Here is a 26,068-nt window from a genome sequence, read left to right on the forward strand (position 1 = left end):
GAGGTGAGAGCCCTGACACTGTGTGTGTGTGTGTGTGTGTGTGTGTGAGAGAGAGAGAGAGAGAGAGGTGGGGGTGGGAGGAGGAAAGAGCCCTGACATTTTTCTTGGGGAGGAGGGGGACTTAGACAATGTGTGGGGGGAAGGAGGATGAGACCGAACGAGGAAAGATCCCCGACACGGTGCGTGTGTGAATGTGAGATGGCGGAGAGAGCTCTGACACTGGGGTGCGTGAGGGAGAAGAACCCAGACCCAGGTGTGTGTGGGGTGCGACAGAGGCGAGCCCCGTCATCGGGTGTGGGTGATATGGAGGCGAGCCCTGACACAGGGCTGGGGGTGGGTGGGGGTGAGATAGACGAGAGCCCTGCCATCGGGTGTGAGGAGAGCCTTGACACGGGGCTGTGTAAGACAAGCGGGAGCCCCGCTCCTGGCCGGCGGAGGTCGCCTCTCTCCTGGAGATCGAGCCCTGGCATTCCGGGGTGACTTGCGGCGGGGTAGTGCCGCCGGCGCCCCGCCCCGTATCCCCCAGCGCGTTTGGATATTGCCGTGCTCGGGCAACTCTTTTGCCCCGCGAAGGCTGCTGTAGCGGCGCGTTGCCCCGGCGACCAGCTCCGCGGTGCTGGGGGCGGCTCCTGCCCTGCTCTCGGTCGTTGAGCGGCGGCTCTGCGCTTCGCGGGGGCCTCGCCGGAGAAGGGAGCGCAGCCCGGCGCCTGGAAAGCCCCTGTCCTGCCCGAGGGCCGTCCCGGGGCGATGGCACCGCACCCCCCGCACTGATGACCTACCCTGGCGGATAACGACCTGGGGCTCCGGGGATGCGCAAGGGGAGCGGGGCCTAACCGCGCCCGCCAACACCTCCTCTTGGAGGAACTGCTCCCCATCCACCGCTCTTGGGGGGCCTGCGGCAGAAGGACCAACTGCCCCCCAACCTACCCCGTTTCGGGGACTTGCCCCCATCTGCCCCCTTTACGTGGAGGCTCCACAAACAACTGCGCCCTTCAACCCGATCCCCTGAGGGGGCGACACCCACGGGCTGCTGCCTACCGGAGGAGAGGGGCCGCCGCCGCCCCCGGCACAGCTTGCCTCCTCCTCCGCCTCCCCCGAGCCTGAATACAAGAGCATCGCTTCTGTGTGGAGGAGAAAGTCGAAGCAACCGCCCCCCTTCAACCTACAGCAGGGCACGCGGAGCAAAGGGTGGGAACATGCTGGTGCCTGCCGCTCCCTGCAGACGCTGGAGGGACTAAGGGAAGTAAAGCTGCTGGAGAAAGTTTCCTTCCAGGAGGTTGTTTTGAGAGTGGAGTGATGCTCACAGAGAAGCAGCAGTAGGTTGTGCTGGTGCCGCATTGTGTTTGTTGAGGCCCCTCCTGGGTGGTGTGGGCTCAGCAGCTTCCTATGAGGAAGAGGCAGTCACTTCTCGACACTCAAGTGCATCGGTGGAAGCGGGTGTTGCGTGGACTCCTCTCCTACTGAATGCAATGTGAGGCTTGGATGGATCATGGTTTGCCAAAGGCTGTAGTTATTACGTGCATCCTTTAATCATCTCCTCCAAAATGGATTTTAGTCAGAACAATTTATTTGGGTACATAGAAGACCTGCAGGAACTTACTATTATAGAAAGGCCGGTGCGCAGGAGTTTAAAGGTATATACTTTAAAACCAGAATGATGCTTTAAAATCCAGCTGGAATTATTTCAGGCTTGTATTTGTGCATAGCTGGCTGCTCAGGCAGCACCTTATTTTTAAAAATTGCTTTCAGTTGTGGTGAAATTAACATCCTTGAATTCTGTTTAGTAAAGCCTTGATGTTTCTAGGTATAAACAAAAACGTAAGTAAGAAAAAATAGAAAAAAGGTAGTTGATGTTTACAGTAACTTTCATATGTCTATGTTAATTATAAATATGCATGAAATATATATTATAAGAATAACTGTTAGAACAGAATCTTATTAGAGTCACTAACATATTTCTGGCTAAAGATTTATCTGACTGTATTTTAAGCCTTATTTGAGATTTTAAGGGTTAAATTCCTATTTAACCATGTAATTATCTTTGGAGGTTGGGAGAAAGGGTTGTTATAAGACAACTAAAACAGGGAAATAGTAAGGTATTTTAAAATCATATTTTGTATTTCATTCTTGATAGACACCAGAAGAAATAGAGAGATTGACAGTTGATGAAGAACTCAACGATATTGAAAGGGCTGTATATCTACTCAGGTATGACCTAAAATATTGTTGTGAAATGTTGCTGTCCATATTGACAACATCCAGTTTTTATTTTAGTCCCCTATTTCTGTTACCTTGTGTTTTCTGTCTCTAATGTTTCTTGGTTTTATTCTTCTTACTGTTTGGATGATTACAAATAGAGGCAAGATAAAATAGGTGTTTTACCCTATCATTTTGTTAAACTTACACAAACTGGCATTGGATAGTATACCCCTATAGACCTACAAGTGTTTATTTGCTCAGTAAGTTCCTGAGATGGCCCTCTCCATTAATGAGTTGTATTTCATATTTTTTTTTTCTGAGTGTTGGTATTAAAGAGAGTCATCAGTGACTAACTTCATATTCACTCTATAGCAAGAGCAATGATTATGCAGACATGGAACAGAGCTGTTTGAAGTTTATTGCATGCTTCTTGGCAGTATAAAGAAGGGTACTGTTTGAGAGATCAGTCTCACAGTCCTAAGAAAATACTGTGTAACAGATTATTTTAATATTTAACTATGCTCTTGTTTCTCATTTTACTCTCCTCTTCCAGTTCCCTAAAGTGTCTAGTTACTGTTGCTTAATTGTTTTAAATTATAATTGTTTCAAACCCAGATCTCTTTTGACTCTACTGCAGATGTCAACTTTGAGGGGATAAGTGTTCTGAAGGATTTTGATTTGAATATATACTTTTATACAATACTCAGTAATTGGAGAGCCAGCTGCTAGCTTCCTCCCAATTTATCTATCCGCTATCTTTAGTGCTCTCTGAATCCATGCTTGTCTTCAAAATTTTCAGTATGTTTTTCAGTTCCCTAACTTTTTTTTTTTTTGGTCTGATCTGCTTAGCAGTATTGTTAGGCCTGCATTTTTGGCCATCTGCTGTACTTTTGGTAATAAATTTTAGCTATGGCTTATTTTTTTAATTTTGAATGTTCTAATTATTAAAGGTCTGATCTTGCAACGTTTACTAATGCAATTATATGAGTAGTCCTATTGATTCCAATGGAAGTACAAGAGAATAGGGATCAAAGCTCTAGTTTGTAGTTATACAGTGTTTTAGGTCATTATCTCATAACAATCAGTAGTTTCTTTTCTGCGTGATGGCAAAATTTTTTCTTCCTTTCATGATTAAAGATCATGTTTCCAACAATATATCACTATTGGAACACTGTCTGGCTAAAGGGTAAGAAAAAGGCTCATTTTCATATCTTTCATTTTACTAGCTGCTTTTCAACCTGGCCTTGGACTCTTCTTGACTTTCTTTTCTCCTTTCTCTGTGAACTGCACAGCTGTTCTAGGGACATACTTTTTTGCCTTGAAAAGATGTTTGTATGTCTATCTAATTGTAGTCCTTATATTGTTGAAAGTAACTTTTATCTATACTTGATAAGCTTTTTTATGAAATGGTTTCTCATTGTAATAAAACTGTCCGGGGTATATATGTTTATCCAGTGGAAGCTTTTGTCATTTGATACTATGGAGGAAATTTCCCCTCTCATGCTGGGTGGGCTATAAGTGGGGGGGGAAAAGAGCTGGAATGGCACCCAGCCTGTAGCAGAAGTGGCATCCTCTCTATATCACACAATGATGTATTTTTGTCTCCAATATTCTTATCTATTATATCACATTGTCTCTTCCCTCGCCCCTCGTCCCCACCTATTCCTCTTTGCCAGTGATGTCAGCTTCTCACCCCGAGGTCTGTGTACCTTCTTCTGTGCTGGTCCTTGCACATAGGCACTAATACCTATGAAAAATTAATCAATTTAGTGAGGACTGGGTTGAGTTCTAGATGGAGATAGTTGATGCTTTGTCTGTTTATAATAATTTAAGAAATTCAATTTTTATGTGTGTGTGTGTGTGTGTGTGTATATATATATATATATGTAAAAGTATATTTTATATTATGATTGTATCCCTCTTGCTCTATCTTTCCTATTGTCAACTTATCTTCTTAGGGCCCTGATCCAGCAAACACATACATGGATGCTTAACTTTACTAAAGTGAGTAGTTCTTGTTTGTACCACACCTAGCACAATAGGGCTCCAATCCTGCCTGAGGCATTTAGATGGCTACAATAATATAAATATTTGATAATAATAAAAAGCACCTGAAAGCGACAGTCCTGTCTGAATCCTCACATTACAACATACATTAGTCTCTTAAAACAAAACAAACAATATTTTTTTATATTATTTCCTACATGCTAATGTAAGTTTTGTTGTGCTCAGAGTTATTTTTCTCAAGTCATTTGCTACTGAATCACTAGTCTGCAGTTAGATGTTGTCACCTTTCTTGTGGAGAACAGTAGTAATATTTTAGTTGTCTGAGATTTTTGATGCATGAATTACTTTATTTTCTGCTATTGTATTTCCCCGCATACTCTATGATGATGTCTTAATTCCTCAGCTTTCTTATCAGTCTCATCAGTCACTGCCTATTTTTCAGATCTTGTTATACTTGCTCTCTTCATATTTTAGGCAGAACTGATAGGAGTAACATTAATATGGGTTTGAAGTGCAGAACTGATGGTGGACTGTAAAGGGCAGGATTGATTTTTGGGGTGCAATTGCTAAGCAGGGAGCATGGGTAGATGTGTGGGTAATGAGACACTCCACACACTTTTTTTCAGGTTGCTTTAAGCACTGATTGTGTGTGTGTGTGTGTGTATAGTGCATAATATACTGGAGCCCCAATCCTTGATTGGAGCCTCTAGGTGCTACTGCAATTCAAATAACACTGATCTGCTTTTGGTGAGGTATTACTTTCATGAGAATGTTGTTTTATTTTAATTATAGTTTGATCACTGCCTGTGAACAGATTTTTGTTTTGTTGACTCAACAATACTGTTTTTTTTTTTGTAACTTTGATTGTCTTGTCTACATTGTTTCTACAAAGGTTGCAGGTAAATCCTCCCTTACCCAAGTGACTTTTGAGAACAGTCACATTTTGAAGAATGAAATTCTGGTGTTAAGGGGATGTTTTATAATTTCAGATAATCAGTGTTTTGGAGAACTGGGTTTGAATAATTGGTATTACTTGTATTTTTAGAGCAATAATTGAAAGGCAGCATGGTCTAGTGGAGCCATGGGCAAACTACTGCCCGCCGGCCACATCCGGCCCATGGGACCGTCTTGCACGGCTCTTGAGCTCCCAGCTAGACTGTCCCTGCCCTAAGGAGCTTACAATCTAAGTTTGATACAAGAGACAACAGATGGACATAGACAGACAAGAGAGCCCAGCTAAACAATGAGACCGTATTGGTCAGCATGATATGCAGTGATGGATTATGACTGTTAAAAGGTACATATTGTTTGTTGCAAAGATATATTGATTTGGTATTGGGATAGTATCTATCACTGGCATGCACACTGTTTTGTGATTATTTTCTGAAGCCTTCTGTGATTAAATTTCCCTAGTGGTCTTACTTTACTGCATGTAGAGTATTGTATTCAGCTACTCTGGTTTGTTTCTTTATGCTTGCTTATTTTTGAAAGCTTCCAGGACTTGCCATTTCTGTTGTATTGAAAACAACAGAGGAATAATATATTATCAAGTTAGAAGGTTCAATTATTCACCCTTTTGGGAACATGCTTTGTAGTAGGAGGCATCTTGTCTCACAGTTTTAAAAAAATTACTATATTTTAGCAAAACATTTAACACAGAAGATTATTGTAGACTAAGTAAAACCTGTTATAGATATGAAAGAATGCAACCCTTAGAACCTTAGCATGTTTATATAAGCACAATAACTGCTGCAGAAACACTACGTTATCACAGACATCTTAGATCAACTGGTTTATTTGCAAATTTTAGTAAACTTTTATAAATTTACATTCTTGCTAACATCAAGCAATTAAAAAATCATGAGATTTTACTAATAATAAATCTTGGGTTTTTTCTTTGCCTTCTGACTTTTCAGCTTTTAGGGCTCCTCTGCAACTGTGAGGGCTAGCACTTTACTTTTTGTTGTAGATGAGAGCTGAGATTTTCATTTAAGTGTACAGCTCCAGGAGCTGAAGATTTTAAGATAATTTCATTGCAAGTCTTGCAGTGTTTGAGGTTATGAGAACTGGTAAAATTGCTTCAAAACATAGGACTTCACATTTTTTGGCCATGGTGCCTACACAGGATTTTGAAATATCCAATTGTTGGATTCAGCAGTGTAGCAAAATATTCTTTTATCTGCATCATTAAGCTGCAAATATTAACATTACAAACAAGACTTTCTTTCGCTTCACTCTTCCTTTATGTTCTTAGGCATGCTTGTGATTGTAGCCTAACAGCTTTTTGTTCTTATTTTGTAAACTGCAATTTAAATTATATTGAAGTTGAGTTATTGATCCATTTATTTGCATAAATTAGTTGTCTGACATTGTTTCTGTTATGCAAATAAATTCACTGATAGGAAGTTAGTGAAGCAAAAAATCCAAAAAGAGAACTTTTTTCTGAGTTAGTGCTAAGTAGCTTTTTATTAAATTCAGTTCTGTGAAAATATTATCTTTGCTTATATTGACTACTTTAAAATATTTTAAATGCAACAAACAAGTCTGTAAAAAGTCAAAAGTAATTAAATATTCGTCATATCTGAACTTTGAAAGGTAGTTGAGAGTGACTCAGCTATACAGAGTGGAGGGTAGCACCGTGCTCCTGAGAAGCCTCTTAACCCTGAGGATAGGGAAGAGGTAAAACTGTTGCAGACTCTCCCTGCTCTCACAGACATTGGATGGCCTTCTGTACAATCAGGAACTGGTGAGATGGAGTGGGGAAGATGGGGCAGCAGCTGTTCTGTATGCCACTATCCCCCTTGAGAGAGAGAAGCTTTCCAGGTTTGAGAGATAAAAGAGCTTATAATAAAAAAAATTAATGCTTTTAGCCAAAGATATGGTTATTCCCTCAGAGGAAGACTTGTACAAATACCATATTGAATGGAAGGTAGAAAAAGAACTTGGCATCTAGATACCACTGTGATAAGAGCACTAGAAATGTGTAAAACTCTGCGATGTTATTTTCCAAAGTTAACATTTTAGTGGTATTCTAAATTTAGATTTCAGAGCTCTTTCAAAACATACTCGCTTTTCCATATCAGCCTTTGGATAGAACTTGCCAGTCTGAGACCTAGCCTATGTTCTTCAGTACTTAGCCTTACCAGTCTTTGGAAAGATGGGACTACTGAGTCAAATGTCTCAATTTATTAAAACTTGCTTTCTCATGGCTGTCATGTCCACCAGAGTTTATGAAATCACTGCTCTCGCTGTAACTAACTCTGCTGTATCTTCCATAAGAAGATCATTTTAAGAACACACCTTTATTTGCCATTGAATGATAGCTGTGGGGTACAAAAAGTAATTTAAATTGTGTTGAATGTCAAGTAATTTTATCTCCTCCCCAAATACTAAAAATATTTAGTCTAGAGAAACAAGAAATGATAGGCCAGCTCTTAGTAAGGGCACGTCTTCACTACCCGCTGGATCGCCGGGTAGCGATCGATCCCTGATCGCTCTGCCGTCGACTCCAGAACTCCACCGCAGCGAGAGGTGGAAGCGGCGTCAATGGGGGAGTGGCAGCGGTCGACTCGCCGCCGTCCTCACAGCCAGGTAAGTCGACCTAAAATATGCAACTTCAGCTACGCTATTCGCGTACCTGAAGTTGCATATCTTAGGTCAACCCCTCCCCCACCATAGTGTAGACCTAGCCTAATTGTCTCTCTTACTGACAATTTAGGGATGTTACTCCCATTCTTCTAATCACAGGGGGTCTTTTACATATCTTAGACTCATAGACTTTAAGGTCAGAAGGAACCATCATGATCATCTAGTCTGACCTCTTGCACATTGCTGGCCACAGAACCTCACTCACCCACTTCTGAAATAGACTCCTAACGTCTGGCTGAGTTACTGAAGTCCTCAAAATAGAGACTTCAAGTTACAGAGAATTCACCATTTACACTGGTTTAAACCTGCAAGTGACCTGTGCCCCATGCTGCAAAGGAAGGTGAAAACCCCCTAGGGTCTCTGCCAATCTGATCCAGGGGCAATTCTTTCCCGATCCCAAATATGGGAATCAGTTAGACCCTGAGCATGTGGGCATGACCCACCAGGCAGATAACTGGCAAAGAATTTTCTGTAGTAACTCAGAGCCTCCCCATCTAGTGTCCCGTCTCCAGCCACTGGGGATTTTTGCTACTGGAAGATGCTGATGGGCCACGTGCCGTCGTAGGCAGTCCCTTCATACCATTCCCTCCATAAACTAATCAAGCTCAGTCTTGAAGCTAGTTAGGTTTTTTGCCCCCACTGATTCCCTTGGAAGGCTGTTCCAGAACTTCACTCCTCTGATAGTTAGAAACTTTCCCTTAGTTTCAAGCCTGAAGTTGTTGGTGGCCAGTTTATAGCCATCTATTTATACATTAGTGCTTAACTTAAATAACTCATCTCTGTGATGGGTTTCTCCCTCCCCCCCTCTCTCTCCCCCAGGATGCCACTTGGAACTGGGGTACCACTGAGCCCGCCTGACCCACCAGCCTGGGCTCCCTTTACACTGCACTGCTATGCAGCTTGTCAAGGCCTTTCCCAGGCTTCAGACTGCACTTTACCAGCACACATACAGGTAGGGACACATCCAGCTACAGCTATACACACAGATGCCGAGATCAGCTCTGCATGGGACAACTCAGCTAAGGAATTGCCTAGTACTCAAGTGCACACACCCCTCTAGAGGGTAAACCCAAAGTTGTATTGTCTTGCATTACACAGAGACTGTACAGCATAAGCTCATGAAATTCGCCCCCTTCCCTCAATGTGAAGAGGGATATACACAGCTTTCTGCTCCAATTTATGATTTCCACACACATTGGTTTTAGAAAAAACAAAACAAGTTTATTAACTACAAGAGATTGTTTTATTTGCTAGGTAATCTGCTTTGATCTGTTTGCTGTCCCTTACAATCACTTAAAAACTAACATGCAATCTAAGCTTAGTATACTAAAGAAACAGGTTATAAGTAGCAAATTCTCACCCTAACTGTTGTTTTAGGTAGATTGCTGACATCCTTGAAGCCGAGCTACACTGGCTTGCAGCTTAAAACTCCAGATATTCCTTTCACAGGCGAGACAACTCTCTCACCTGGGCTCAGCAGTTTTCCCCTAGTCTAGTCTTTTTCTGCTCAGATGTTTCCCTCAGTCCTCTTTCTTGGGTGGTGAGTCAATGAAGAATGAACCACGATGATGTCAATCCCCTGCCTTAAATAGATTTTACATATGGCAGGAATCCTTTGTCTCCCAGTGTGATTTCCATCCCCAGTCAGTGGAAAAATACTAATATTATCATGGAGTCCAGTACCAGGTGACTTGGTCACATGTCCCTGCAGCCATAACTCAGAGGCTGTTTGTAGCATCCCCAGGAAGACTTCCTGGTGGGAGATTAGCATCTTCAATGACCTATTGTTTTCCCTAATGGCCCTTCCCAATTGTTGTCAGTAGCTACTGGTGTGGTGCTCTGCTCTCATTCAATGATGATAACAGTTGGCTGTGTGCGTGTTCCCTCTGTGTGCTGCCCCGGCTCTGCGCAGATAGCTGACATAGCAAACCCCGAGAGAAGCCCCAAAGACCACAGACTCTAGTAAGGTACGAAGGAACCCGAGCCAGGTTTATTGTCAAACGAAGCACAGTAATAGTTTCCCGTAGACTCTACAAGACATACTACGAATTTGTGCCCCCTGGCAATGGACCAGCTTAGTCAGTGGCGGGACTTTCCACTGCTCCCTAGGCCAGACAAAGATGCGCACTCTGGGACCTACTTTTATACAGTTACAGGACAGATTACTCAATCCTACTGACATATTGAAGTACAGCCCCTTGACTCATTGGGGGCTGTCTCCTCCTTTGATCATATTGTTTCAAACAGATCTATCCATCATGCTGTCCTTTTGACCCTGTCTTTAGGATGCACCTGCTTCTAGCAGCCCTCTTCTTGCCAACTTCTGTGAGTGGGGCCTGCCTCTGCCAGACTGGGCCTCTGACACAAGAGGTTATGTTTCAGGGTCTCATCTCACTACACCAACCGGCTATCCAGACTAATTTCATTTGGTCTAGTGCGCGTTCCCTAGGTGTAAACACATTTGTAATAGATGCATAAACAGTATTCCTAACTTGAGATACAAAAATAATACATGCATACAAATAGGTTAATCATATTCAGTAAATTATATCCTTTCCAATGATATCTCATATGACCCATCTTGCATAAAATACATCTTAGTTATGCCATAATCATACCATAACCATATCTCTATGAAGAATATGGGGTGTAGTGTCTCACACTCCTTCCCTGGTATTTATCCCTCTTATGTATTTATAGAGAGCAATCATATTTCACCCCATCCTTCTTTTGGTTAGGCTAAACAAGCCAAGTTCTTTGAGTCTCCTCTCATAAGTTAGTTTTTCCATTCCTTGGATCATCCTAGTAGCCCTTCTCCGCACCTTTTCCACTTTGATTTAATCTTTCTTAAACATGGGAGACCAGAATTGTACACGGTATTCCAGATAAGGTCTCACTAGTGCCTTGCATAAGGTTACTAGCACTTCCCGATCTCCACTGAAATACCTTGCTTGATGCATCCTAGGACAGCATTAGGCTTTTTCATGGATCACATTGACGGATAATACACCCAGGTCTTTCTCCTCTCCTGTTGCTTCCAACTGATAAGTTCCTAAATGCATGATCTTGCACTTTGTACTATTAAATTTCATTCCATTTCTATTACTCCAGTTTACAAGGTCATCCAGTTCTTCTTGAATGATATTCTGGTTCTCCTCCTTATTGGCTATACCTCTCAACTTTGTGTCATCCACAAATTTTATTAGCACACTCACACTTTTTGTGCCAAGGTTATTAATGACAATGTTAAATAAGATTGGTCCCAAGAATGGTTCTTGAGGAATTCCAATAGTAACCTCTCTCCAACTTGACAGTTTACCTTTCAGTATGACCCATTGTAGTCTCCCCTTTAACTAATTCCTTATCTACCTTTCAATTCTTATATTAATTCCCATATTTTCCAATTTAATAATTTCCCATGTGGAACTGTATCAAATACCTTACTGAAATCCAGGTAGATTAGATCTACTGCATTTCCTTTGTCTAAAAAATCAGTTATCTTCTCAAAGAAGGAAATCAGGTTGGTCTGGTGTGATCTATCTTTTGTAAAACCATGTTGTATTATCTCGATTACTGTTCACTACTTTCTCTTTCAAAATTTGTTCCAAGACCTTTCATACAACAGAGGTCAAACTAACAGGCCTGTAGTTTCCTAGATCACTTTTTTTCCCCTTTCTTAAGCATAGAAACTATATTGGCAATTCTTCAGTCATAGGGTACAACCCCAGAGTTTATAGATTCCTTAAAAAATCCTTGCTATTGGGCTTCCAATTTCATGTGCCAGTTCCTTTAATATTCTTGGATGGAGATTATCCAGGTCCCCTGATTTAGTCCCATTAAACTGTTTGAGTTTGACTTTCATCTCGGATGTGGTAATTTTTATCTCCATATCCTTGTTACCATTAGCCACCCTGCCACTACCCCAAGCTCTTCATTAGCCTCATTAAAAACTGAGGGAAAGTATTTGCTTAGGTGTTGGGCCATGCCTAGATAATCTTTAATCTCCACCCCATCCTCAGTGTTTAGGGGATACTGTGATTGAAAGCAAATAAAATCACCGTTTTGGCTATTTTATTAATATTATATTAAAGAAAGAAAAATAAACATTAAATAACATAAATAACAAAACACAAATGACTAGTTACTTCAGTTACAATCTCTTTTCTGTGCTTCTCTGAGGAGAGCTTTTCGCGTGGATTACACCTTTGAGAGTGGGCCTGCTTTTGGTGGGGCACTCCTTTCTTGGTAAATCGAAACTAAGGTCTTATTTCCCAAAATTATTGAGAGTCCAGTCTTAGTATTTCATAGATAATAAGGCTATTTATGGGTAAGCAAAATAATTGTTTAAGGACATGTAGATCATGTTGGTTAATTATTAATAACCAGAGAGTTTATGGGTGGGCAAGGTAAGCAATCTTAACTAAATTGTATGAAATTGAAAAAAAATTTCAATCATTTACTTTAGAAGAAGCTATTTAAAGAACTGTCTTAAGAAAGGCCAATTAATGAAAGAATCTTAAATAAAAGTAAATCTCACTATTCTCTGTTTACTAGTGTTTAGTCCCTGTCTCCTTTCATGTTTAGCCCCTCTGTGCTGTCCTCACATACAGGTCTAAACATTTGGTGATTAATAACAGTTAATATTGTTATACTGATTGGAGTGGCTCACAACTGTGAGTTCCTACCTCAGGGCAGACTTTCAGAAACAGAGCACATACCCCAAACTGATGATGTGTTCTATCATTAGATTTCACCAAGCCAGTACCAAATATGAATTCCTGGATCACTATACCATTCTTACCATGGAGTCACAGACAGTCCCCTTAGACTGTCCATCCTATCTTGCCATCCAGAGAAACTGGACTTTGTGATAAAACAACTTAAGCCAAAAATTACACCACATCATGTTTCTCCCAGTCCCGAGAGACCAGTCACTTACCCCATATCAATTGGTATTCCAGATCTTACACCAGACAACACTAGTAAACTAATTAAAGATTTATTAGCTAAGAGAAGGAAATGAGAGCGATTGAGAGGTTAAAGCAGCTAAAATATATGTACAGGTGAATCACAGTTTGTAATTCCAAATGATGGCAGAGTTGTGATAAACTGCCAGCTTCCCCAAAGTCTTTACAGGGTACCCAGATTGTCTCTGGGGATCTCCGCTTTGCATCTGGTACACCTCCCTGTAAGAGTCCAAACAGTTCAGAGATAAAGGATCTTTCTTTGAATCCCTTCTTATAGCTTCTTCTCACAGAAAACAAGCTGACAATCTTTCTCTAGCCACATGGGCTTTTCCTTTGATAATTGTAAGCGAGGAGTGTACTTTGTGAGTGATGGCCATTTGCTTTGGAATTAGCACTTTATCAGAAAAAATCCTTCATTAACATTCCACAAGGCTTCTTTGATGTCTGATGGTATTTAGTTACAGGGGTATTTATAATGTAAATATTTGTTATTACATTATGACAGGACTCAGATAAGTAAAAACAATGCATATAACATCTATGACACATCATGTGCCAGCAATGCCCCTCTGCCATGTACATTGGCCAAACCGGACAGTCTCTACATAAAAGAATAAATGGACACAAATCAGACATCAGGAATGGTAACATACAAAAGCCAGTAGGAGAACACTTTAATCTCACTGCACATTCAATGACAGATTTAAAAGTAGCCATCCTGCAACAAAAAAAGTCATAAACAGATTTTAAAGAGAAACTGCAAAGCTACAATTCATTTGCAAACTTAACACCATTAATTTGGGCTTGAATAGGAACTGGGAGTGGCTGGCTCACTACAAAAGCAATTTTCCCTCTCTTGGTATTGACACCTCCTCATCAATTTTGGGAGTAGACCACATCCACCCCGATTGAATTGGCCTTGTCATCACTGGTTCTCGACTTGTAAGGTAACTCCCTTCTCTTCATGCGCCAGTATATTTATGCTTGTATCTGTAATTATCACTCCATGTATCTGAAGAAGTGGTTTTTTACCCGCAAAAGCTTATGCCCAAATAAATCTGTTAGTCTTTAAGGTGCCACCGGACTCCTTGTTGTTTTTGTGGAAACAGACTAACATGGCTACCCCTCTGATACTTGACAATGAATACTGTTTCTTAGTCATTACATCACTGCAAAAGGATTGGAAAATATGCTTTATGGTGATAGACTCAAGGACCTCAATCTGTTTAGCTTAACAAAGACAAGATTAAGGGGTAACTTGATCACAATCTATAAGTAAAATGAATGGAGATATCCCATCTCCTAGAACTGGAAGGGACCTTGAAAGGTCATCAAGTCCAGCCCCCTGCCTTCACTAGTGGGAGCAAGTACTGATTTTGCCCCAGATCCCTAAGTGGCCCCCTCAAGGATTGAACTCACAACCCTGGGTTTAGCAGGCCAATGCTCAAACCACTGAGCTATCCTTCCCCCTACATAGGAAACAAATATTTGATAATGGGCTCTTCAGTCTAGCAAATAGAGGTATAACAATGCAATGGCTGGAAGTTGTAGCTAGATAAAATTCAGACTGGAAATATGGCGTATGTTTTTAACGGTGAGAGTAATCAACCACTGGAACAATTTAACAAAGATCATGATGGGTTCTCCATTACTGACAATTTTTAAATCAAGATTGGATGTTTTTCTAAAAGGTATACTCTAGGAATTATTTTGGGGAAGTTATATGATCTGTGCTCTACAGGAGGTTGGACTAGATGATCACAATGGTCCCTTCTCACCTTAGAATCTGTAAAAGCCACACTGTGAGTGTTCATAGGTACATGGTACAGTGTGGATTTAATACTAAAATTAAAAAGTAATATTGTGTAATGCTCTTTGTTCATCTCTAACTTTTACTCTTCTTTCTAGCTAGAGGGCATGGAACATCAAATTCAAGCCTGATGCAAACTAATTCACATGAATGGAGTTGTACCTACTTAGAGGAGGTCTGGGTCCAGAGAATAAAGACTCTTACTAGATATCTTGTAACGAAACTTCCAGTTTTGTTCTTAGTTTAGCTAGGAAAGTGTTTGCACTTGTGCAGACCTTTTCTTTCACTTTCTTTTCTTTGAGTTATGTATTCTTAGGTGCCCATCACTATGGAATCTAAATAACTTGCAAAAACTAGGGAGCATTGACTGCACCCTCAGAGGGCTGTAATCTCATTCTCTCCTTTCCCATCTGATTGTTTTTTTTTTGGGAGGGATGGGGACGGGGAAGGAGAGGAGTTATTTATCCAGCCTTCTGTCTTCCGTCTTCTTCTCTGCCCCACTCTCATGGATCTGCTAGTTTAGGTAGACCACTTGTTCTCGTTTTGGAAATTGGTCTCTGTAGCCAGTTTTCTTTCAGTGAAGCCTGTTTCTCTTTGACTTTTGGAGGCAAGCCACCCATCTCAGAATGGATATGCTTCCCAGACTATTTCCCACTTCCTCTTTACTCAGAAGCATGTCATAAAGGTTTTTGGGTATTTTTTTTTTTTTTTTTTACTAGAGATGCACTAATTTATTTATTTTTTGTGGGGGAAACTATAGCAGCTGCAAATGTAGTGAGTACTCACTTCTAGTGCAAGTTCAAATTACTGTTTTGTTCCTTTTATGTTGGAAAGAGAGACAGTTAGTGTTAGTTGACCACAATTGTCTGGCCTGGGTGTGCTTGGACCAATGGTAATGTAATACTTGTTGTGTCTCCTTGGGACACTATAGGACAAGTTCAGAAAACAGGTAACTTATAACCACTCTGGCTAGTGGCTTTAGATCTAATCATTCTATATGTCACCTGAATATTTACTGAGAAACAGCCATGTTTTTTTCCAAAGGAAAATCTTCAAGTAACCATAGATGATACACTTTTACCAACAATAGCTCTGGGATATTGGAAAGTTTTCTTTTGTGGATTTAACTTGGTGAGAAATAACTCCAGCTCAGATTCTTTTTCAGGAAAAAAAAGAGAACTCTGTGGGTGCATCTTAAAAACCCACCTTGTCAAGATAGGAAAAAAATATAAAAAATACTTCAAATATTTAAATCTTGAGGATTTACATAGAAAGAGTTCTAGGAATCTGGTTTATGAAAAAAGAACGTATCTCCTGGTGTGTCTTCAGCTAACAAAAGCAAACATCCATCCCTCCAAGAGAGGCAGAAGTGCCACGATATGGGAAATATGTGAATGTTTCTATTAATAATCATAAATAATAATACCCTTTCTGTAACTTTATTAAATAGCTCATTTTGGATTAGGGGATGCACCTCCCTACCATATCAGGAGCTGGAAGAGTTATTTAGATTATAAAATCTTCAAGGCAGGGATGTCTGTTTTTTTTGTGGTTTTGGTTGAGATTTTTTTTTTTTTTTTTTGGACTAGATCAAGCACAGTCTGTGCTAAATAAATACATAACAGAGAAAAGGAAGATGACAATTTAAATAGGGGTTTTAGTCTATTCTGTCTTTAGTATGCACTTTAATGAGTAACTATATGGTATGCATCTCACATTATCTTTATCTCCAGATTAAAAACCTAACTGTAACTGCTTTTTAAAGGTGCACTGCAAGTTTTTAGACCTCACATGTTTATAGTATTCTACAAGAAAACAACATTTATAACATTATTTCATAATGTATTATCTGGTGGATTTAAGCATGGGACACATTGCTGTGGGCAGACATAATATGGTCCTTGCACTTTTATCTCTTAATATTTCAGCCATTTGAAATGAGGTTTTCTAAGAGTAGTTAGTTGTTAGGGCAAGAGAGTGGTAATTAGGATTCCTGGATTTTATTCTTTGCTCTTTCACTGTATCTCTCTCTGATCTTGGGTAAATTACAAAAGTTCTCTTTGCCTTTATTTACCTGTCTGTAAAATGGGGATGATGATCTTCCTTTTAATGGTATTGGGAGGTTTTCTTCATATTATTAAAATTCTTTCAGATCTTTGATTAATGATATTTTGTAAGAGCAAAGAATCCATTGTTATCCTATTACTCAGGCTCTACAGAGAATATTAACGTTCTTTTCCTGAACTCTGTTCCTTCACTGACTACTGCTTAATTCTTGTTTTTCCTTTCTCTCTGTCACCTGAGCACTTCCCTCTGCTAGTGAGTTTGGTTAAGCTGATGCTGTTCAAAGCAAAATGCTGGTTATAGGATAGTGGGGAGAACCCTTTCTGTCAAGTCTCATGGCTGTAACAGCACAAATAAATATTCTATAAATAAATGAAGGTCTCTTCAGTGCACACATGTAACTCTGGAGCTCTCTATGCATTGAAGTGAGACTAGACCACTAAGTACAGTATGTCACTTCTAAGTTAAATTTTGCCTCAGAAAGTCCACCGGCAAGCATGCGAAGTCAGATCCCAATACAAGTATTCTGCATTACGGCGTTTTTCAGTCCTGAGTATGTATCATTGTGCTGTCTCAGTGGCTGTTTTACTGGATTCTTTCCTTTTTTCAGTGCTATTTTTTTCCCAAACAAAGACAGATGTTGATATTAGCACACTGAATATGTGGGCCAGATCTTCAGGTGTTTTAAACTGGCATAATTCTATTGAAATCAATGGAGTTGCACCCAGCAGAGGATCTGGTCCACTGAACTTAATCATCATGCATCCAAAGGAAATATGCATTCATTTTAAAGAAGATGTCCATCTAATTTTAGTATATGTGGGTGAGATTACTGTCTATGCTTTATTTATTCTTTCCACTGCAAAATGTCACACTCCTTTTGGGATAATCGTACTGTTAGGAATAATTTAAAATAATGGTATGTGAGAGGAAAATAGTTTTACAAAAGACCATTTAAGATCAGTGTAGTTGACATGTGGATCACAATCAAGACCAGGGCCTGAGATCAGGATTGTTTAAACTTGGTTGGTGCTAGACAGATTCTGGCATTGTGTTCATCACCATTGATTATGGGCTTAATGGCAGAAAAGTTATATACATTTCTATTTCATATTCTTTTAGTTGAAGTTCCTCAAGGGAGAGATGGGAAGTTAAAGTATATTTGCTTGTTCCACTGAATTTCTATCTGTCATGTTCATTCTGTTACCTGCTTTGCGGCCTGATCCCAAGTCCAGTGAAGTCAATGGGAAGACTCTTGTTAACTTCAATGGGCTTCGGATCAGGCTGTTGCACCATCTGACTTCCAGACTGAATATGTATCAGACACCCCACTCTTTCTTTTTGAGCTGACCATGAATCAGCTGCAGCAGGAAATGGAAGTAATTGTAAATGATTCACACTTTGCTGAGGAAAAGCTGTCCTTGATCTATGTGTGTTTCTGACAGATGAGGGAACATAATTGCAATCAGCTGTTTGATACAGCGTATCTGCTATTTCTCACTGCTTGAACCTGACCTGGGTAGCTAAGACTATTGAAACTATTTGAATAACAATTAGAGGATGAGAGAGTCTTATTACTTACATTCTGCTTAGCAAGTAGTTTATGCAAGGTACAAGTTCACCATTTTTCAAAATTCTGAGCCCCTTTTTGGTTTGGGGATCACTATAGAGACAACACATTGCACCTGTAATCTGCAGGAACTGTTTCTGGATTCAAAACCCTTGAAAGTCCTATCCAGCCCTCTTTTGGTTTGAATAAAGGTAGTTTCACTCCACCATCTCTAGGGCCAGAGTTTAAAAAACAGCCTTTAAAATGGCAAGGCTCTGTTTTCAATACCCAAGTTTTTGCACCCACAATTTTGGAATTTAGATTGAGATCAGTATTCCCTCTAATATTTATTTTCTCCTGTGTGGAGGGGGAAAATGGCTGTCTGAGCTCAAGTTTTTAAACCTCTGAGTGCAGTCTCTACCTCTTCCATTCTCTTCCCCTCCTTACTTTAGCCCCCCTTTCATTTAACCTACCTCTACATTCACTCATTGACCTGCTGTCTCTCTTCATTCATTCCATACACAATATCCATTATTGCTGCCTCTTTACCATTCACTCTCACTTTTTCTTCCCCTTTCTCCCTCTCTTCTGCAGCAGTGAAAACAGGATGTTCAAGTATGTGCAGGCGACATTTGGATACAATACTCCCCATGTTGTTGTGCACTGCTTCAGCTACCACAACCTATTCTGGATTTAAAAAAATATGTTCTCTATCTTAAACTGTAAAATTTCAAAGCATCTTTCAAAACTCATTCATACTTTTTAAGTCCCAAAAATTAGTGTCAGTATCAAGCTCTGGCTGTTGCCCTTGAGGTTACTGTCGTATGTTTTGGAGATATCTTCTATATGCATTGGGTTGTTCATCAGGCCAGTGAAATCTTTGGAAAGACAAGTAACAGTGGAGGCCAGTTGGTCCAGTATGTATAATGGCTCACATTTGTGCAGTGCCTTGAATTGAAATGGACCCTAAAATATATTTAGCGAGCTATAGAGATTTTGTTTCATTCATGACCGAAATGGAGCCACCTCTATGGTTAAACTTATTGGTATAACTATTTGGACAACAAGTGAAAACAGATGCTTTATGTAACTCATTCTGCAAGAGGAAATTTAAGTGTGCAGAATATATTCACTGATGCTAGTATTTGTGTACGAGCAGGGATGCAACCAGAATTTTCCTAAGGAGCGGTCCAAGAGCTCTTCCTCCCTGGGCCTGAACCAAGCCTCAAGCTCTCTCCCACTGGTCCCAGGCCTGCATTCCCTCCACTGTTGCCTCTGTGCCCAGCCCTGCACTCTGCACCCACCGTGGTTTTCTGGTGTCCCACACCCAGCCTCACAGTCTTCTTCTCCCCCCCCCCACATAGTCTTGCACCCAGTTCTGAGCTCTTCCCCCTGCAACTAGCTCCATGGTCTCCCTGCCCCACACCCAACCCCAAGCTCTTACCCAGAGAAGTGTTCAGTCTGAAGAGCACTATCCTCACCAAGGGACAGATGGCTCTTGGAGTCCCAGACCTCGTCCTCTGGCATCTCCTCTTCCCCAGGAAGCACCCAAAGCCCAGATCCAATCCTCCTACCATCCTGGGGACTGAGGTTCCTGGTGTCCCCACGCCGCTTCTCTCCAGTGGCTGGGGGTGCTTGGTTCCCAGGGTTGGTGGAAGGACTGTACAGGTGAGGGGAGCAAGCAGGCTCGCAGGGTTGCAGAGCCAATCAGATTTGCTGACAGAGGGGCAGCCAGGCCAAATTTGAGTGAGTGGCATTGCGACTTGTCATGTGCGTCCTTTTAAACACATTCACATTTATATTCCTGCAGGTTTTTCTAAAATACAAGTTTTTGAAATGTTACCCCATAGTAATTAATGTTGAAAGTTAGTTAAAGAAATTGATGACTCTTAGAAGAATGAGGTTACTGTAGTACATTTGCTTTGGCAGAATCACAAAATGGTCATTTGTCTGAATTATAATTCCTTTTGGCAATTTTTCAATAAGAAAACAAAATAAGAAAGTTCAATTGAGCAAACTGATCTTGGTAAACATGGTTACTATGAATACATAGCTACAATATTATCCAGTTAAGTATTGTTTTTCTAATCATATTTAAACTCCATTGGATTGTTCATACACCTCTACCCCGATATAACACGAATTCGGATATAACGCGGTAAAGCAGCGCTCTGGAGGGGGTGGGGGGCTGCGCACTCCGGCGGATCAAAGCAAGTTCGATATAACGCGGTTTCACCTATAACACATTAAGATTTTTTTTGGCTCCGGAGGACAGCGTTATATCGGGGTAGAGGTGAATTTAGTAACACAAGTTAAATTAAGCAAGGCACTGAAAGTTAGTTGACTCATTTATTTTTTCATAGTTTAAAGTCTATGTAGATTTTATTGAGATTCACTGTAAAACAACCCAGAGGCACATTTAGTGGAAGAAGTAGAAGAGCAGGAAGGGAAAGTGTTTTTGGAAAACCAGATATTCTATGGAAAACGGGTTGCAAATTCAAATGTAAAAAGGCAGACATGGCTATCATAATTGGGACATCTGTGTTTCTTATAATAGAGCTCAACTATATTTTATAGTTTCAGATTTTTTGTTGTTTCTTATTTACAACACCCTCTTAGAAGCTTAAAAATACAAGTCCAGATTCTTTTGTCCAGTTGAGCTTTTTATGGGAGGACAAGGTGGCTTTACACCATTTTAGTAACATAACAATCTTGGGGCTAGCTAGAGACATGTTTGGGCCCCAACCCTGGAAATATTTGTGTGTTCTTAACATTTGGTAGTTCCAAGTTAATGGGACTACTTGCATGCATAAAGATAAGTGTGTGTAAGTATATGCAGAAATGGGCCCTTGGCTCCTGGAGTAATTTAAAGCAGCTTTAAGGGTGCTTTAAATTATATTTGGCTGTTTATGGCCCCAAAGTTCTAGTTCTGGAAGCTAGGAATTGCTGCAGTGCCAAGGTGATCTGACTCTGCCCTCTGTCTTATGAGCACACTCCTAATGCCAGGGAAGCTGGATCTCAGGGGCTCATACATATAATACAGCAGTATAATATCTCTTAAATTTGATACCAATTTTATATGAAGACAGAGTCTCTTCTATTTCTTTACTATTATTTGCCATCAGAAAATTCTGCAATTTAATAGATATACTAACATCTGTCTTTTTAATAATTTGCTCCCAAATCTCATGTATAGCCTCAGTTTCAAAATCTATCAAAAATTCTTAGTAAATTCCCTTTTTGTTGGGGTTGTTTTTCTTCTATCTCCAGATGTCTATTTAGTATCACGATACAGCTTGTGACATGGTAGGGCATAACCCACTTACTAGTTTCCTTCAAGAGCTGTATTGTCTGTAGAGTCTCCCTGGTAATGGGTGTGTTTATTTTAGCAACTCAATTTGTAGTTCTGCTTCTTCTCATTCTTTGCGCAACTTGTGGTCTTAAGGTGAAGTGATTGTATCAGAATGATAGTTCCTTCTATGGGATTGGGTCCAGTTTTCATATAGTTATTACAATGTCAGCTAAGTAAATTATTAGATACTTTTATTTCTGTTGTTGTTACATAATAACTTCTATTTATAGCGCTATAATTAAAATGTGAGCATAGTTAACGTTTCCTGACATGAAAGCAAGAGCTATTGCATAGCAGATATGGGTTGCAATGGTGGAAGGAACAGATGTCTCTTCTACAGAAAATATCATTTTCTTATGTTAAAGGAACACTAGAAATCTAGTCTTTTTTTAAAAATAGTCTAAAGCACCACATCTGTCAATATATCTGCAGGCTGATGACAAGCATATTTTCCTACTTTTTAATAAGTTTTTCTTTCCTCTATTGCTATATTAAAATAAACAATGTCAAAAGTACAAAAAACCCTTCTACTAGTTAAGTAATATTAGATGTTACTTGTAATAATAATAAGTTTAAAAATTAGACAGAAGTGTAATGATTTTTAAATCATTGTAAATGTTGTATCAAAATCTTAAAATTAAAAGTAAATGAAGACTACATAGAATCATAGATTAATTTTACATAATTAGTAACTAATCTTTGTACTGCATGAGGAAGCTTTGACCATGCGGTTGCTATTATTGACAGTGATATTTATCTGCTTTTGTTGTTTGCCTTGGCAACCAGTGCACTTTACAGGAGGAGAACTGAAAACTTGGAAAGGGAGTTGATGTTCATTAATCCCTATAAAGGCTGAATCCTGCAAGGTACTGCGCCCTCTCAATTTCCCATTTATATAAAAACAGAAGTCAAAGGGGTTCAGCACCTTGCAGGATTAGGCCCTTAAATCCTAACACGTGGAACAGACTAGAAATTATGTCGAAAGGATCATGTAGCAGGATACACACTCATAACGAAAGCTATATACAGCACCTTCTGAATGCATTGAGGCACTAACCCTGAGGCACGCTAGCTTTCAGTATCCAACAAGATATACATTTCATAAAGACTAGGAGAGGGATTTTCAACAGCACACTATGTTGGCCTAATTTTGCTCCCATGGAAGTCAATGGTGTTTTACCATTGATTTCCATGGGAGCAGATTTAGGCCAACATGAAACACTTTGGAAAATCTCATTCTACTATTTTAGTGTTATTTGTTACTCTTACAATTCTTTAAAATAATTTTATATGTAAATGTTAGCACTTGAATGGTGGCAGATCAACAGCCGTAGAGACTTAATGTCCTACATGTCTACACAAAACAGACACAGTGTTCCACCCATGTCCTCACCCTTGAACTGGGTTGGCCACCTTTCAGTGTACAAGAATAGTTGAAGTTCATTCTCCATGCCCATTCTATTAAGGATTGCCAGTTGTGATGATGTATGGTTTTTTTTTTGTTTGTTTACTTTCTCTCTTCTTGTAGTGGACACTTTTAGTGGACTACCAGGAATTTGACTGAGACCACCAAACTCATTTCCCATATGCCACTGAGCAGCCATCAGAAAAAAATACAACTTTTGGTTACTACGTGCTGCTTAACAATGTCTTCCTTTACAGGCAAGGAGTCAAAGCAGAGCTCATGCCCTCCTTATATTGAGAACTACAGTCTTGGGCCCTAAACAAACAAGGCAGGCTTCTGGATCATGCCCCATACTCTTTCTACCACCTTCCTCAAGCCTACTTCTGTCATCTCTCTTTCCCGTATAGCCAACCCTGTCCCTAACTTTACAGTAGTAAAGACACAGTTCCTTAGGGTTTCTTCCCTTTTGGTACAGCGTAAATAAAATACACAATAAAGCTCCCTTTCCTTGAAGTTCAGAGGGATACCAGGTCACAGTCATTCCAAAAGACATCCCTCCAAGGATGACTTTCCTCCCTCCTCATACTGGTCTGGCTGTCTAGCCACATCTATATCCAGGATCTTCCAAGTCTCTGGGCTTGATTTACACAAATAGCCCCCAGCTGTCTTCCTATTTCTCTTTTAATATTGTTCAGGCTTGTTCCCTGGAGAGCTCATGAGCTGTAGGCATGTCTGATCTTTACATCTTCACCCTCTTCTTTCCGCAAAAAGACTGGACCAGGATCTCTGGTCTCCCTGGCAGGCTCTAGATGACACTATGTACCCCTGCTTGGATTTGAACTGGTGTTTTAGAGACAAAAGGTGTGAGTGTTTACAGTTTGACACAATTTTCACAAATTGAGTAGAACTGTCAGTCAGTAGGCATGCTTGCAAATTGCACTATGCTGTCATAATTGGTTGATTTGCCAGTATAAAATTCCTTCACATTCAACGCTTCTTTTGCAGAAGTGCAAATTAAATAACCAGGACACAAAATACACAACACGTGGCTTCAGAGTCTTCCAAACATGATATTCTCTCATCCAAGGCACTGAATCACTATTACAGGCTACACACGCATTCGTTAGAGCCTGTGGGTTTATAAGGGTTACTAAATTTAAGAAAGAATAATAGACGTACAGCACAAAGTAATTCATCCGTAACCAGCTGACGAATCTTTTGAGCTAGGTTGCAGTATTTAGCCACAGTCCTAAGTAAGGGGCAGTATGCAGTTGCACTGGCTAAGTATGAGCTTGGGGAGACATTGTGCCTCATCATTCTCTGGTATGCAGCATAAAGAAGAATGCACCACACTCTTCAGGCCAGTGCAGAAGGGAGGTAGGGTCATGGACCTGCCCCCACTTTAACTATCTTTCTGCTTTAGGGTAATATGCACCTCTTGGGGAGCATATGGGTAGCAGTTCTTGGCCTTTGCATGATGCCCAAGAGAGAGAAGATTTTGTACCCTCTCCTCCTTCCAGAGACACATGTACCTGAATGAGGGTCAGGGACTATCAGACTCTTCATTTAAAAAAAAAAATTCTGAATGGACTTTAAGAATATTTTAAAAGATTAACAATACAGTTAATATACAATTGATTGCTGCAAACCTTCTCTCTTGTGAGAGAAGACTACTCCCCATAGGAAAGATTTGTTGGATCTGGCCCAGATTTCCAAAGATTAATACAATATGCACACTAAATGTCTACAGGGGTTGATGTTTAGTAGTACTGTATTAGTAGATACAAATATTTAATAGTTCTGATGTTCATTTTCTAGATAACAGGTGCATTTAATTTCTCTAAGGACTTTATTTCCTTTAAGTTATGCCCAGGTTTGCTGTTTATTTTTTGTTAAACACCAACAGTGTATTCAACACCATTCAAGACCACAAAGAAAACATATTTTGTGCCCTGAGGAGCTTCCATAGTAAAGGTCCAAACCTGGAAACACTTAGTTCTGAGTGCAGACTATGATTTTAATGCGACTACTCAAGTTAAAAGCAGTTATTTTTTATGTCCAGTAGAAAGTGTTTGTAGCATCTGGCCTCAAATAGATAATACAGAAAATACATGGAGACCCACCAGAGGTTGTCTTACTTTTTAAAAAGCAACATATTTGGTGATGGGTGATTACCTTTTTTTTTATTATTAACATTCACATTTGGGGGAATCACAGGAGAAGTGTGAGTTGAATCTTGATTTTGTTTTGATTTTTGTGAACTATAAGTATATGAACATTAGATATTCTGGATTCAATTTCTTAGCATTTAGTACAGGACATGGTGAAGGATGTACTGGTCATCTGCAGTATACAGTGGTAATCCACAATTATTGATGAGCTTCCTGTGTAATTTTGCTTTTCTTATTTTCTTTCTTATTTAGGGCCAGATTCTGAAACCCTTACTCATATCAATAGGATGTTCTTGTGTGTGATTAAATACTGTTCAGCATTAGTAAGGGTTATAGATCTGGCCTTCGATAATGTGACTCTTCTAGATGTTTTTTTTTCTTTAAGGTGCTTCTTTAAAAATGTCATATCACTTGCTGTTCAATGTCAGGAACTTTCTCAACCTTTTCAGTAAAAAAAGAGCCCTATCTCTTAAGTTCTCCCTGTTGACTTCAACTGGAGTTCCATGTGAGGTGGGCTTGCAGGATTGGATTCAAAGTTCTTCTGCACATGTCCGAAGTAGTAACAATACAATAGTTTCAAGTTCTAAACATTTTCTATAATTTTGTTTCTCTAAAATACATGGTGAAACAAAACAGATGATGTGATACAAAGATTTTTATTGTTACTTGTGATGTCATTCCAAACTCAGACTAATAATAATAATATTATTCACACAGTCACATTATGTTATATACACATAAGGCTGTACAGTTGTGCCAAGTTTAAATTTGGCCATATTTTCTGTCTGCACAATCTGCATGCAGGATTTTTTTATTAATGTTCCCAACATTATATTTTGAAGATGCAATTTTAGAGAATTTTTTTTGAAAATTGGACCCACAGTGTTGTGAATATG

General features: G+C 39.9%; 1 protein-coding gene across 4 annotated transcripts in view; it reads left to right on the forward strand.

Moving 5' to 3' along the window:
• Window positions 1-623: 623 nt before the first annotated feature.
• Window positions 624-26,068, forward strand: part of PPP4R4 (protein phosphatase 4 regulatory subunit 4) — a 109,268-nt gene continuing 83,823 nt past the window's right edge. The window contains exons 1-2 of one of the 4 annotated variants that reach the window (XM_054026462.1): window positions 624-1,634; window positions 2,135-2,208. In XM_054026462.1, coding sequence (XP_053882437.1) covers window positions 1,545-1,634; window positions 2,135-2,208 — 164 coding nt within the window. In that variant the 5' untranslated portion in view covers window positions 624-1,544. Of the gene's footprint in view, window positions 1,635-2,134; window positions 2,209-4,157; window positions 4,204-5,443; window positions 5,504-26,068 lie in introns of those variants that run through there. The other 3 variants (XM_054026458.1, XM_054026460.1, XM_054026459.1) reach the window with 3 other exon arrangements.

This window comes from Malaclemys terrapin, chromosome 4 (assembly GCF_027887155.1).
Source record: "Malaclemys terrapin pileata isolate rMalTer1 chromosome 4, rMalTer1.hap1, whole genome shotgun sequence".
Taxonomy (NCBI): domain Eukaryota; kingdom Metazoa; phylum Chordata; order Testudines; family Emydidae; genus Malaclemys; species Malaclemys terrapin.